General features: G+C 40.2%; 2 protein-coding genes across 3 annotated transcripts; one reads left to right on the forward strand and one right to left on the reverse strand.

The window, feature by feature from the left end:
• The first annotated feature begins 690 nt into the window (after positions 1–690).
• On the forward strand, positions 691–6425 carry blvra (biliverdin reductase A). 2 transcript variants are annotated; one of them, XM_026374566.1, is made up of 7 exons: positions 691–846; positions 1701–1824; positions 2486–2605; positions 4459–4556; positions 5005–5112; positions 5226–5394; positions 5898–6425. In XM_026374566.1, the coding sequence occupies exons 2-7, from the start codon at positions 1706–1708 to the stop codon at positions 6151–6153; spliced, it is 870 nt and encodes a 289-aa protein (XP_026230351.1). In that variant the 5' UTR covers positions 691–846; positions 1701–1705; the 3' UTR covers positions 6154–6425. The 2 variants fall into 2 exon arrangements, with proteins under 2 accessions (XP_026230351.1, XP_026230350.1); XM_026374565.1 differs by lacking the exon at positions 691–846 and adding an exon at positions 880–1215.
• A 145-nt stretch (positions 6426–6570) lies between these two features.
• On the reverse strand, positions 6571–14269 carry LOC113171828. The gene is made up of 5 exons (XM_026374563.1): positions 13984–14269; positions 11581–12581; positions 9659–9814; positions 9202–9300; positions 6571–8193 (listed from the first exon to the last, which is right to left on the reverse strand). Exons 1-5 carry the CDS (start codon positions 14150–14152, stop codon positions 7894–7896), a joined length of 1725 nt encoding a protein of 574 aa, XP_026230348.1. The 5' UTR covers positions 14153–14269; the 3' UTR covers positions 6571–7893.
• Positions 14270–14910: the final 641 nt, after the last annotated feature.

The following is a 14910-nucleotide window of genomic DNA, read 5'->3' on the forward strand; positions in this document are numbered from 1 at the left end:
AGCACAAGCTGATGCTGAGCTCAGGTCGTTTCAGTTGTTGCCTTAAAGAGCAGCAGCCATATTAACAGATTAGACCAGTTTCTACTTAGCACAGACCTGAGCTTTGCTAGTTAGCGGATTTTTATGGCAATTAGATGGCAATTATTAACAATACAAGTAATGATAGGGTAGCTTAACAGTTAATGAAGCTTTCATATATTATAGCCTTCATACCAAGACACAATAATATATATATACTGACATATAATGAGTACTGATACTGTGTTCAGTTTTACATTGCAATGTGCACTAATTTCAATGCCAGTTTGTAGTGCCGCAGTAATTATAGACTTATTTAATTCTTTTTCTAATGCTTGAATATTGCATGAATATTGATGACAATTCATATTTAGTGACCAAATGGTGGCACTTGTACTTTTCTTGTTGAGTGTTTCTGTCAGTACATGAAGGGTTAAAATACATCATCCAGAAAAACGTCGTTCAAAATACTAAAAACTGTCTTTTGATGCTGCTTTCTTATTTCTGTCTGTCTTCAAGTACATTTGTACCTGCACTTTTCACTTCATTATTATCTTTGTGTACCTCTGCTCCCTGTGTCAGTGATAAAATGCGTAGATCCTGCCCCGCCCCTCCGCTACAGGCAGGGCTGTCGGTCGCCTACAGCAAGCGCACCTTATATAAATCGGGCACACACACACACACACACACACACACACACAGTGAACCGTTCGGCTCCGTGGACAGACACGCGGCTAATGTCGTGTTTTGTGATCTAAGCGGTGTGTCCCCCTCCCCGTGACAGCAGCTCATCTCGGCTCATCTCTTCGTGCAGGCTGAACAAAGCAGGTGAGGAGACGGCTGCTGCTGACGGTGACGTATGACCGGTGTGACTGCAGCGCGCTGACAGAACTCACCCGAGCTCGTTTCAACAGTGTTTAGCTTTTAAAACCATCGACCATAATCGATTACGTAACGCTACTGTAGTCCCAGTTGTTGCCTTTTGTCATCCTGAGCTCAGCCTCTGACCGGATTTGTGTTCTGGGTCATCTCTGCAGTGAGTGTGCAGATTAAGTTAACATGACAAAACAAGAGGAAGCCCCCTCACAGCCACTGTCACCTGTCCCACTGAGCTGCACCTTGTGACATGTGCCTGATGTGACGCGCTTCCTCCTGCAGTCAGTGGGAACAGAGCAACGCTGCTGCAAAAAGAGTGAAGTCAGTTTCTCTCCTGATAAATACAATTCTCGGTCTTCATTATTCCTGATGTGACTAAGAGCGGACAGGCAGATGAAGTCAAACGTAGAACACATTCATTTTAAAGTCATGCCTAACAGAGGTAATGACATGTTACAGTGTGTAGTCAATTTTAACATGGAAAGAGAAATCTTCTAAAACGAGTTGAAACTTTTTGCATTTGATATTCAAAAACACCTCAAAGAGTCCAATACTCCAATATTATATAATAGGAATGTTCTGTGACAAAATATCCCTCATAGATCAGTTAATAGACCTATTCTGATTAGTCTCAGCCAGAGTGAGTCAAGTGATCTGGAACTGGAAACACGACCATTTCAGATCAACATAATGGAGGAGGTTAGGAGGCTGTCCTGAGTAATCAAAGACTTAACTTGTAATCACATGTGACAAAGGAACTCCACTGACTTAACCACTGTCTGGAACCTCTTTTCATACTTTGTCAGTGATTATGTTTGGTGCGGTGGTGATTGGCGTCGGCATAGCAGGGCAGGTGAGGATCAGAGACCTGTTGGCTCCAGAGCCAGGCAGTCCTGCAGAGAAACTCGCTGTCAGAGGATTCATATCCAGGTAACACACACATGCTGTCGAGCATGAACAGACAGAGAAGCAACATAAAAACACTCAGATGGTTAGAAATGTTTATTGCTGTAAAGAAGGTTAAAGTCAGCAAGAGAGAATAAACATATCAAACAAACCAATTAAGGGACCTGACTTGAGACATCTAACAGCCAGTAATAAGCAAAGTTAACTTAAAACACTAAAGGAAGGAAAAACGAAACACTAGCCTACACTTCCTTCTGCTGGAAAGAAGCAGTCCACAGTTAAAACCAAATACATGGCAGTGTAGCTCCTATAGCTTCTAAACAACATCTAGGGCAAGCAAGGAAAGAGGATTGATCTATTAAGGTAATTGGGATCCACCCACTATCTGCAAATGGAGAAGAGCTGGAATAATAGTGATTTTTCTCAGAGGTGACCAAGTGCACTGTGATTACGTCTCTCTCACCTCAATAAAAATAGTGACCTACAGTACGTATGGTGTAGAAGTGGCATCATAGGGAGAGTGGCGAGGTAAAAACCACTGCTAGAAGAACATTAAGTCTCTCTCTTAAACCTTTTGGGAAAATGCTCTACGGAGTGAGGAATTGAAAGTTCTCAGTTCCTGTTCTGCTGTCATAAATCCTCTGTGTCATCAGCTGTTTCCTCATCACTATGTTTTTGTCAACAGGAGAAGCCTGGACACTCAGCAGGGAGTGGGTCCGATTTCTGCTGAGGAGGCTGTGAGCAGAGAGGACATTCATGTGGCGATTATCTGCACTGAGAATGTGTCACATGAGGACACTGCCAGGTAATGCAAACATGGGACAAATTAAAAGGATAACCCAAGATGGAGGGATCTGTCAGAATACACTGCCATGAATGAATGATGAGTAAATTCAGTCTATGAAGCGCTCTTACTGCATCTTGTTTTCCATCTGCATTAGCATTAACTTGTGTCATCACAATGATCCACATAGTAACAACCTCCAATTCAATTCAATTTTATTTGTATAGAGCCAAATTACAACAGAAGTCAACTCAAGGCACTTTACAGTGTAAGGTTTAAGACCTTACAAATATAACTGTATACAGATTTATACAGAATTATATAGAAAACCCAACAATCCCACTTAAGCAAGTACTAGGTGACAGTGGAAAGGAAAAACTCCCTTTAGAGGAAAAAACATCCAGCAGAACCAGGCTCATGGTGGGTGGCCATCTGCCTCAACTAGTTGGGGTAAGTGGAAAGAGGAGAGAGAAAAGAACAGCTGGTAACAAAAAACAATGACAACAAGCATAAATAGCATAAACACTTGGCAGGTTAGTAGGGCCAGTAACTGCCCTCTGGAGATATACAGCTCCAAGGCTGAGGATACCTGCAGAGGAGAGCAGAGAGAGGGAGACAGAGAGGAGGAAACACAACTATGGGAGAGAGAAATTACAAGCCTATTGACATGCATGAAATTGAATGGAAAAATAATAGGATAAGAGAAGAGCTCAGTGTATCAGTAGAGGTCCTCCCAGCAGACTAATTTATAGTAGCATAACTAACAGATGGTTCAGAGTCACCAGAGCCATAACTAAGCCTAGTAGAAGCTTACATTGAGAAGAGCTTGATAGCTAAAGTCTCTGCCTCCCATTCTGCATTTGGAAACTCTAGGAATCACAAGTAGACCTGCAGTCTGAGAACAGATTTCTGCTGGGAAATAATTTGGAACTGTGAGGTCTTTAAGATAAGATGGAGCCTGATTATTAAGGGATGTGTAAATATAAGGAGAAGTGTTTAAACTGTATTCTGGATTTAACAGGGAGCTAATGGAGAGAAGCTAATATAGAAGAAATATGATCTCTCTTGCTAATTCCAGTCAGAACTCTGGCTGCAGCATTTTAGATTAACTGTAGGCTTTTTAAGGAGTTATTGGGACATCCTACTAATAGTTAATTACAATAGTCCAGTCTGGAAGTAACAAATGCATGGACTAGTTTTTTAGAATCACTTTGAGACAGGATGCTACTATTTTTGGAAATATTCCTCAGGTGGAAGAAGGCAGTTCTATGGATTTGTTTTAGGTATGATGTAAAGGAGATATCCTGGTCAAAGATAACTCCGAGATATCCCACGGTATTACTTGAGGCCAATGTTATGTCATTTAGGTTAAGAATATAATTAGATATCATGTCTCTAAGGTTTTTAGGACCAAACTAAATAACCTCTGTCTTGTCTGAATTTAAGAATTTACATCTTTAAAGCATGCTGAAAGTTTGATTAATTGAATAAAAAAATGGCCCAAGCACAGAACCCTGTGGAACACCGTAGCTAACTTTTGTGTCCATGGAAGACTCATCGTTAACATGCACAAACTGGAATCTATCTGATAGATACGATCTAAACCAGCCTACTGTTGTTACTTTAACCCCAGATCAGCCAGGCCACGGAGTGCACTAAATTGCATAATAACATATGTTGTAGTTTTCACTGTATATTATACATATAAAGAGATTTCATGCCACTCACATAGGACTTGAACAGTGTCAGATGTTATGAGTTAAATAAAATGTATATAGCACCAAATCACAACGCGAACAATCACCTCAAGGCACTTTACGGTGTGAGGCAAAACATTTACCAAGAAAACTTCTTCTCTTTCTCCTCCTCATCAGGACTTTTCTGCAAGCGGGGAAGCACGTCTGTGTGGAGTATCCCATTACTTTGAACTACAAGGCAGCAGTGGAGCTCTGGGATTTGGCTCAAAGAAAAGGTAAGTCTCGAACTATATGTTCCATGTGTAGTTGAGTCACGTCATCTGATGGTGGAGGTCAGCGCAGTGATTCACTAGTGAAGGTTAGCTCCGTTAGTTCAGTTGGTAGAGCAGTCGTCTATAAACCCCAGGGTTACTAGTTTGATTCCTGTTTCCCCCTGGCTATAAGTCAAGGTGTCCTTGACATATAGCCTAGACACTGATACCCCACGTGTGTCATCTACTGCAGGGGGATCAATAAAGTATATTATTATTATTATTATTATTATTATTATGAAACATCTTCTTAGCATTTTTAGCTGAACAACAGTTCAGAAAATGTCCCTGCTCCTCACCACACTACATAACAACGGTACATCCTACTGTAGGTTTAGTAACAGATTTGAACCCAGTTCCATCCAACACCTTGTTAGTGTGTTTCTACTCTCACTGTGTTTGTGCTCATCAGGATTGATTCTCCATGAGGAACACATAGAGCTGCTCACAGAAGACTACAAACAACTCAAGAGAGAGGTTGAGGGAAAAACCCTGCAGGAAGGTACTCTTCATTTTACAGGTAAGAGAGTGGAGTATGTTCCTTCATCTCACTTTTAGATTAAGCTTGGAAACTAAGTTAAACATCTTTTAGGAGATGTAGTAACAGGGTGTGTAAATTGTTATTTCTTGAAGGTGGAGCTCTAAAGCCTGGGTTTGGTTTCCCAGCATTCAGTGGTATTGCTCGCCTCACCTGGTTGGTTGATTTGTTTGGTGAGCTGTCAGTAACTGCAGCCACCATGGAGGAGGATGCTGAGAACAGCTACAGCAAGATGACTGCAAAGCTGCTCACTTCTGACAACAGGTGAGGGAGGTTATACAGCATACATGTACGTCTCTTACAGAGATAGGAGGATGCTTTCCTACTGTCCTACCCTGTCCCAACCTGATGCAGCTTACTTATACATTACTGCAGATGTGTTATCCATGCAGATAACCTTTCATAATAAAATAATAACCAGCTCCTGTTTCGTAAGGAAGTTACAAAGACACAGGTAATGACGGAAAATAGACTTAAAATCATCACAAATAGACAAGGAACACACAAAATTACTGCTGAAAAATGACCAAGAGACACAAAATGACAACAACAAAATCAGAATGGAAAACGGAACTGAACGACTAGAAATGCATAGAAAATAACACATGGCCTAAATGGCAGGAGGTTTATACTGTAGAAGGCCTTGTTTATAAGTGGTATTGTCTCTCTTTTACCTGGCTGTGCCCAGAGGCCCATTTCTGTCTCTAGAAGTGGCAACAGGTTGAATTTAAGTGTTTTAAACGTGGACTTCACCTGTGTCCTTTTAGACCTCTGACGTGGATTGAGGAACGGGGACCAGGCCTTCCCAGGTCCAAGAACATCAACTTTCAGTTTGACAAGTGCACTATGACCCAAATCCCTCCTGCACCCAGAGGGACCGTGGGCCTCTTCATGCAGGACTTGATCTACTTTTCTGCCAAGCTGGCTGGACAAGTGAGTCCAGAGGAGCTTCAAAGAGAGAAAACCAGGATCCTACACTGCCTGGAGCTGGCAGACAGAATACAGTCACTCTGCCAACAGTAAATGGGGGCCCTTCCGTTTACGATAATCATACAGTTGATGTTATTTCAGTATGAATTGATTTTATTATCACTTAGCTTTTTGTATTGAGCTGTAAAAAGTTAAGTTAGTAAGTAGAAAAGTAAAATCAAGACAAGTGACTGTATCATTTAGACCCCAGTTATAACTTTAATACCACTTTAATACCATACTGCCTTACATTAATGATTGAATCACTGTTTGTTTGTCTTTTTATTTTGCTTTTACACTCTAAATAAAAATTACACTAGCTTACATACTGGAAGTCTACATTATTTACACTGTGTGTTTCAGCTGAGGGGCTTTGCCAGACTGGGTAAAACTAGTAACGTTCCAAACAGTGATCCATCCAGACTGATGGATGTTCGGTGGTTGTCTGTCCTAACAGGCCAGTGGTTGAACAAATGGCAATACCACAGTGTAGAAATACTTAATTACAAGTGAAAATCCTGTAAAAGTACAAAATCATTAACTTGGTAAAAAACTTAAATATAAAAAGTAAAGGTAACCTCTGATTTTAATATTATAGGCTTATTTATTACTAATGTACTAATGTACTAATGTGGCCATCACTTCAATATTGATGGAGTTTATTTTAACAAACTCGAATGCTGTTTTGATGTTCATATAGATGTATACTGGTTTTAAATCTCAAGGATATCATTTGAATTATTTTAAATACTGCTATGTACCTTTGCAATTTTACACTGAGGATATTATGATTACTGTGTTTTGTATTGGTTATGCCATCACACCAGCGATAGTCATGGCCGGAGGCATTATGTTTTTGGTTTGTCTGTCTGTACAGCCATGCAATTTTTCTTATGAATCTAAAAAGTAACTAGTGATGAAAGTTTGGTCATTTTGCCAGAAACTGATACATTTTATTTATAATTTATGCAATTTATTTTTGAGGTCAGATATAAAGGTGCTGCTGTACATGGGATTGTACTGAGAAGTGTTTGTCCTGTCAGAAAATTAGAAACACCATCACTACCCGAAACTGAACATGATATGTATAATAAAAGTAACAGAACAGAACCTATAGGAGTCCTATTTACTTCGACAAAACTAACAGTAACAGTAGTACACATCTATAATTATTACCTAGTATGACTGTAGCTATTTTCCATTTGATATAAAAAGTTCCTAAAGTGCTAAAGCTTGTGCCTTGTATCTTCTGAAATCGCGATATGAATGTATATTGGGCTGGAAAAAGTCGAAATGGAGAAGGAAAAGAATAACAAGAAGCAGTACAGAAAAAACTGGGACGGTTTAACCAGTAAGACCACGCTATGAGAGAACAACTATACAATTGGCTTTCAAGTCCAGACACAAAGGGAAAACTTGTTTTTTTTTACAGAGTTAGTGTGAATACTGACATGAACCTATTTAGTAGTGAACCCCTAAACTCAAATGTAACTTTACACGATGTATAAAAGCAGCAATCCTTTCAACTGTTAAATGTGAGTTATTTTTCCCCTCAGAGCTGATTATCAAACAGTTCAGCTAGTTAGCTAAGAAGGTTACTAACAACTAAAAGATTATAAAAACAACTCTTCCGAATCGGCGTCTCTGAATGAAACATCGGCCACCTTCATTGTACTGACGCAGAAACCTTCTGAACAAACTCACTGCTGTTGTACAGATGCAACACATAAAACCAAAGGTTTCACGACTGGAACTGGTGCAAACACTTTCCAAACAGCTCAGAGCGAGTGCTCTCTATGTGAGCAGTTTGTTTTTCAGGTTAATGTACTTCGACGTTGGTTTTGGTTGCAGCGTATCGAGTCCTACAAATAGTCTTTGAAACACTTCAAAGGTTTTGGCAAGTTTGGGAGGATAATCCAGATTTAGGGCATAGGTCAGGCCAAAGAGAAGGCAGCAGGCTTGGGGCATGTTATCCACACCTGTCAGCACCGGAGTCCCCTCGATGATAATGCCCACAGTATCTGGTTGCTGACAAACATAGATCCTCATACTGTGGGTTTTAAGTTCCTCATGCACTTTATCTTGTGTTGTTCTCTGTAACACAAACATACAAACAATATGACTTCAAATCCAAAAACTGTTGATATGGTGTCACTATCTATGTACAGGCCACACTATGTTGTTCAAATAGCATTCACACATTTTACTGTGTTGGACATTTATTTTTGGAGTTCAGAAGGTAGAGCAGTCTTCCACCAATCGTGTGGTTGGTGGTTCATTTCCCAACTCCTTATATCATATTTTGAAATTTTCGTGGACAGGACACTGAACCCCAAGTTGCTGGTGGGTCAGTGTGTGATTGTGTAGGAACAGGTATATGACAAGCAGTTTAAAGCTCCTTGAGTACTAATAAGGTAGAAAAGAATTATATAGTTGCATATGTTCCATTCTTTTCAGTACAATTTGCACATTTTTTCAGGAATTGTTTCTGCTTTAACATAGTCCATAATTCTTCCACATGTATATTATTTCCACAGTAGTGCTTATCTTATCTATATGTTCTTCATTTTACTGCATATTGAACTTTTGTTTGGATGCATTTCGTTGCCACTTTTACATGTGTATCTAATCTAAACTAATCTTATCTAATCTCATCTAATCTAGCTTCTTAAGTCTGAGGATAGTTGGTAAGAGACCAAAAAATGTATCCCTTAGGTTGGTTTCATTTCACACCTGCTTTGTTGCCATCCAGGTGGATCTGTATATCAAGCCCAATTTACACATCCACCAAGTTGGCCATCCTTAACGATCCACTTTAGAGGGTAGGAGGGGTTGTCAGAGGTGTGACTATTAGATCTATTCACACCCTCCCCTTCCATCGTTATATAAGTGTTTGCGCCTACATGTTGTTATATACCTCCAGATACTATCATAGTGTACCACTAATAATAACATTCAATTAACTGGCATTGACTGAAAATGATTCTACCGTAGTCCACTATTGAAGTACTTAGCATGCTACTAGTAGATCACCACATAGAAATAAAGCCTGTGAAACAATCAAGTAAAGCCATGAAATACAGTAATTACAACAATACTTACATAGTAGTCAGAGATGAGCTCCTGCACACTCTCCCCCATGTACTCGATGAGGCATCTCAGAGTCACATCCCTCTTCTTCACCACTGAGGCATGGGGATCCTAAAGTTAAGCATGAAATAAACCCTGCTTTGAAAATTCCTCCCATCAGCACCTCAGTCTTTTATGTCACCTCCCACTTTGCAGGTATGTCACTTTGTTGTTAATTTAATGAATCTACACAGTAATCCATGATGATGAGGTAAAAAGAGAAGAAAAAGATTCTTGAAAGATTCTAAAAGCATGTTTTCATTTTGCCTTTCGTGGTTACTGAGTGTCCATCAATGGGCTACACATCAGCTTTATCCATCAAATTACATCTGCAACACTATCAAGAATCTGACACTTTCTATTACTGCAGCATTTCACAGACAGTTATGAATATGATACGGTGTTGAAGTCAACTCCCTCTTGGCTTTACCTTAATCAGCTCAATCAACACACTCTTCATACGCTGTCCAACAGCTCCTCCCTTTGAGCTGAACAATTCCAGGAACTTTGGCGTGTACCGGTCGAGCTGGGACATAAAGGTGGACTCCAGAGGTATGGTGTTGCATCTTCTGAACTCTTCATTTATCTGGAAGACAGGATTTTGTCAACTACTGATACTGAAGACATATTGTAGGTTGTAAAAGTTGCAGATAGATACAGGGAAATAATGGAGAAAAATACCAAAATAAGTTCCTACAAAAGTTTGTTGTGATGATTATTGATTATTATTAGTGTATTTTATGCGTCGGTTTGGGTTGAACATGTTGGCTATGATGGCGCATAACCAATACCATCATAGTAGTAAAGGTGAACAACTGTGTTAAAAATAGTTTGATCTGGTTCTGTGATGATAAGTTAAAAGTACATGTCTGGGTATGGAGCAGATGATCACAGAGCTTATTATTCTGTAACAAGACCAAGGAGTCTTCTTCCAGCTGACTTCATAGTCTCCCACAAGCTCAAGCAGTGTTGAAAATGAGCTTTTTTTCTCTTTGTTGCTCTCCTATAAAATGTCCACCTGTAAAGTCATATGTACCCATCGAAGCTGAACAAACTCCTCTGAAGGGGTCATAGTGGCCTCCTTCACTAGTCCCCTTCTTGTTAATCAGTTTTTGAGGATGTCCTGCCTTAGGCAGATTTACATATTTGCTGTGTTCCATTAATTTCTTAATAATGAATTTAACTTGACTTTTGTTGCATTAATCATTCGACTTTTGCTGTTTGAGGAGCTGCTTGGAGTGTTCTTTTATCTTCATTATTGTGTTTTTGAGCAGGAAACTGATCCACCAGGAACTTGACCTTCTAGATACAGGTGTGTTTATACCACAATCACTGAAACACATTAAAGGTAATCTCTATTTAACTATTTAACTAATGTGTGACATCTGAAACCAACTGGTTGCACTGGCGAGTGAATACTTATACAATCACTTATTTTCTGTTTCATATTTTTTATTTATTTGTATTTATTAAGTTGTGAACTTCTGTATGACAACAGAATTGTTCCATTTCAGTCCTTTAAACTCCTCCCTTTTTAAAAATCTACAGTAAACTTTTCTCCACTTATGTGTTGTTTTCTCTTATGAAAATCAATTACCTTTTAATTATATTATATTATATCTAGATGTCTAGATTTTTTAAAACAGTTCTGTGACAGCCATGCTTTCTTTCTCAGTTTTTACATTTAAACAGAAGTGACACAAAAAGTGGTTTCTTGCCTGCTCTCCTTCCACAAAAAATCATTCCTGATTAAGCTTTTTCAGACTATGAAAGTATCAACTTGGCATCCAGATGATGCTGAGCCAGGTCCTTGCTGCACTTCTTCTGGTCTATTAAAGAAGAAACTTGTAATCAGATTTTGACACCTGTTCCACTCTTATTTTTGTCATAGACCTCTCTCGTCCTCTCTAACTTGTGTTTTTAATACTGTATACATGTTTCATGTATTTTTCTAGTTGTATTATAACAAAGAGACTACGAAATAAACATAAATAACAGCTTTGTCATAACAGCAAATCTAATGGTGACCTAAGACTTTTGCACAGTACTGTATATCCATTTCTGTGACTGGGTAAATACTGACAATATGATTTCAGTGCCAACAAAATGTTGAAGAGAATGCACTGAAATTATATGACCTAGTTCATGAAGAGGATTCTGTATCTTTCACGAAACAAAAGGTTTTTTGACTCCAGTTTAACAGCCTGTACCACACTAAGGACATGTCGGTGAACATTCTCAGTCGTCCAGGTGAAGTTATCTGGAGGTTGACTCATGGCAACTGGACTTCCTTCTTGTTAGGTTCAATCAACCTAGACCAGACATGAATGACACGCATCTCAGTGTGTTTACCTGTAAAGGATGAAAGAGGAAGGGCCATCTCTCTTTGAAATCTGCCACCTGCATGGACTGGCCCACCACTTCCCTTCTTCTACAGCTATACGTTCTGGACATCATGTCATTTATCATCTTTCCACTGTCAGTTGTCTTGCTTGCTGTCATTAGCTCAAGCCGCACGTTCTCCAGGCTGTCGTCTGTTTCACCTGCTGGATGTGGAGGGAGGTAATTCACCTCAGATTTCCTTGGTTTCTTGATATTTTTGGCAGGCTTCTTGTCACCCTCCTGCTTGTGTTTCAGCGTATTTATTAGTAGTTCAGGGTTACCATGTGCTTTAAGTTTGCAACGGTAGTTTGCACATTTGTATTTTAGGCTTTGTTGCCAGCCATAACAACCATTAAAAGATCCGGGCTCCCTCAGGCAGGGATGCTTCTCTATTAGTGCCTGTGCAACCGCAGCCCTCTGTGGATCATTGGGATAAGCCGTATAGGAAAACATGGCCTCTGCCAGCCGCTCCAGAATGTCTGATTTAACACTGGGTGACGTCAGCGGGGTTCCATCTTTTAGAAACTTCTCATTGCCTTGTCTCAGAGCCATTTCTGTGTTGTAGGAGAAGATGGGAATGGGAAAGATGACTGGCCACAGGTTCTGCCTCTCAGGGACGGAGGGGCTAAGAATCAAATTGTCTGGCGAATCCACAGAGACCAGATCACAGACAGAGGACACATCAGAGGTGTCAAGGTTGCGCTCTTGAGGGACCGTGGTCATTATGATGCCTGGGGGCACATGCACTACTTTAAGTGTGTCTTTGTCCTTCAGGTCACTTGTAGACGTTAGTGTGAAGAAGTCATCAAAGTCTGCATCTTTGTACTGAAGGCCTATGTCTGTGGTGATGGAAAAAGCCTGTTTAAACACTTTTATGAAGTCCTCCACAGATGATGGGATGCCATCCTGAAATGTTATCTTCTTAATGTCGTGATCGATGATGACTCGAAATCTCATAGCTTGTTGCATATCTGGAAGAACAGGAAACATGAACATGGGAGAGATATTTAACCCCATAAGCTTTTTTAACCCTTTGAGAACACCAATCTATATTAATCGAAGTGATAAGACAACACTTTATTGATCCTCAAATTCACACGTCAAAGCAGCAGATTCAAACTACTAAACTACAAACTGACAGCAGATAACAAGGTTAACAGATGAACAACCACATATACACACAGATGTTTATATCATGTATAATCTGTCCATTGTATATCCTTATATATTAACTTATATATCTGTCGATTTATAGCTTCTATTACTGTAGATTATTGGTTATAATATATTTGCTATGTATTATTTATTAAACTATACTCTGTACATGTTTGCCTGACTGTTAGTGTGCTCAGGTTCATGTGTGAGCTCTAAAATCCTCCTTCAACTATCAGACTAATTGTTTAAAATTCCTCAATTAAATTAGAAAACCATGAATAACTGAAGAAGAATTCTGTAATTATTAATATTTGTTAGATTATGTGTGTCAATGTTTTAAATGAAATGTAAACAAACAGGAAGACCATGTGAAAGACTGCAGAAAGGAAGAGTGTGACGTTGTGATTTAGTGCATACTTGAGTTTCATTTCAGTGGTTGCACGACCCTTAGCTACAGATCGGCCTACTGTCATGTTTTTCCTTAGTTTGAAGCACAGGATGTTGTACGGACACCTGGATTTATCACATTCACAGAACTACTGCATAAAGAACAGTTCATCATCACATGGAGGATCACCCAGCCTAAAACAACAGCTCTGTAAAGTTTCTGTGACGAATTTAGAGCAGAAAATCTTGTAGCCAACATAGCTAAAAAGTAATAGCTAATTCTTTTTTCACTCACTGGACAATCCTACTTTGCTTTACGTAACTAAATCTCAATGCCCTTATTGTTTGGCTAATATAAAGTTTGTTTTGGCTCAGAAAAATCTCATCCAACGTTTACAACAGCTGGGCTTCATCCTGGTTTGGACTGGTTCCGATTCACTTCCGGTGTCACCGCGAATAGACAAAACGCTGCATGGCAGACTTGGTCCTCCAAGATCAGTGGAGGATATTAGAATCTGTATAATAACGACGCACTCTGTTTGGTAGATCGTGTATATGCACCACTGTTGTAGTACCGACGACAGCACCGATCATCTTGATCATAGTTTTCCGCTTTTACTCTGAAAGCCCTACAAGCGCAACTTCCGACCTCAACATGCTTTAGCTTGACGCAGCCACAGGAGACTAAAGCAGCTTTTCTCCGACGCCGCAGAAACGCGGTCCCGGCTGTTCAGTGGCTTTCACCGCAGCACTCTGTAAGGTTACAAAAGAGACGCATGTGATGTTTGTGAAACTGCCAGAGTCAGCACAATGTAGCAAACCTCTCCAGACCTGCTTTGTTGTTCACGAACTCGGACCTCTCAGCTTCCAGCAGCCTGCGCTGGCGACTCATCTCCTCTTCGTAGTTTGACACAGTTGTTTCCAGCAGCCCGAAGATCTCGTCCACCGCCACAGAGAGCCGCTGGTTGATAAAAGTTTTCAGTGTTTGGAGTGTGGACATGTTCAGTGTTTCTGCACACCTTCCTTTTCTTGTTGGCTGTCCTCCCGCTCAGCGACGTCATCAACACCCCCCACACCCACACATCATTAACCCCATGCATGATAAAATGGCTCAGCATGAATGAACTCAAAGGAGTTTGGTTCACACAACTCGATTTTCTGAATTTATGCAGATGTTATGATTTAATTTTTTTACACAGTTTTGCAGGACTTTGACCGTCCTGGAGAACATTTTCACATATTTCAAAGGAAATGTTTCTGTTCCTCAGTTTATCTCACTTAAAAGGCAAATGGATTTATAATGTTTAAGCAGAAGGGAGCATATGTTTTGGGGATTATAGATACAATAGAATTACAGCATACACGGTCGATCGGTGGTCTCAGAGGTCAAGCAGCTGTCTCTAAGACCACCCGAACGCTTGGTCTTGCTTCCCTCCCAGAGAAGTGGTTCAGAGACTGCTACTCATCTCCTGAGACCTCTACTACACAGCCTCATTGGGGCTCTAGAGGTTTCATCCTAATACCACTCAGGGTGCCGTTGTTTAGCTTGTATAGCTCTGTGCATCCCTCCTTAGATATGCCTCCCCACACCATTACTGACCCACCAAATCGGTCATGCAGAACGTAATTTGTAATTTCTCCAAGGCTTCTTCAGATCCGATCACGTCTGTCAAGTGGGGTCAGGGTGAACCTGCTCTCACCTCTGATAAGCACAGGGTGCCTGTGGTTGACCGGCCAATTCTGGTGTTGTATGGCAAA

The sequence above is a fragment of the Anabas testudineus genome, chromosome 17, assembly GCF_900324465.2.
Source record: "Anabas testudineus chromosome 17, fAnaTes1.2, whole genome shotgun sequence".
Taxonomy (NCBI): Eukaryota; Metazoa; Chordata; class Actinopteri; order Anabantiformes; family Anabantidae; genus Anabas; species Anabas testudineus.

What these genes read in the sequence shown, in the direction of transcription:
- blvra (XM_026374565.1), top strand. An exon ending in GTCAGAGGATTCATATCCAG is followed by an intron (nt 1,825 to 2,485) that starts GTAACACACACA and finishes TTTTGTCAACAG; the next exon opens with GAGAAGCCTGGACACTCAGC. An exon ending in CTGCTCACTTCTGACAACAG is followed by an intron (nt 5,395 to 5,897) that starts GTGAGGGAGGTT and finishes GTGTCCTTTTAG; the next exon opens with ACCTCTGACGTGGATTGAGG.
- LOC113171828 (XM_026374563.1), bottom strand. Translation starts at nt 14,152, where the DNA reads ATGTCCACACTCCAAACACTGAAAACTTTTATCAACCAGCGGCTCTCT. An exon ending in GTTCGTGAACAACAAAGCAG is followed by an intron (nt 12,582 to 13,983) that starts GTCTGGAGAGGT and finishes CTGTTCTTCCAG; the next exon opens with ATATGCAACAAGCTATGAGA. An exon ending in TCCTCTTTCATCCTTTACAG is followed by an intron (nt 9,815 to 11,580) that starts GTAAACACACTG and finishes CCTGTCTTCCAG; the next exon opens with ATAAATGAAGAGTTCAGAAG.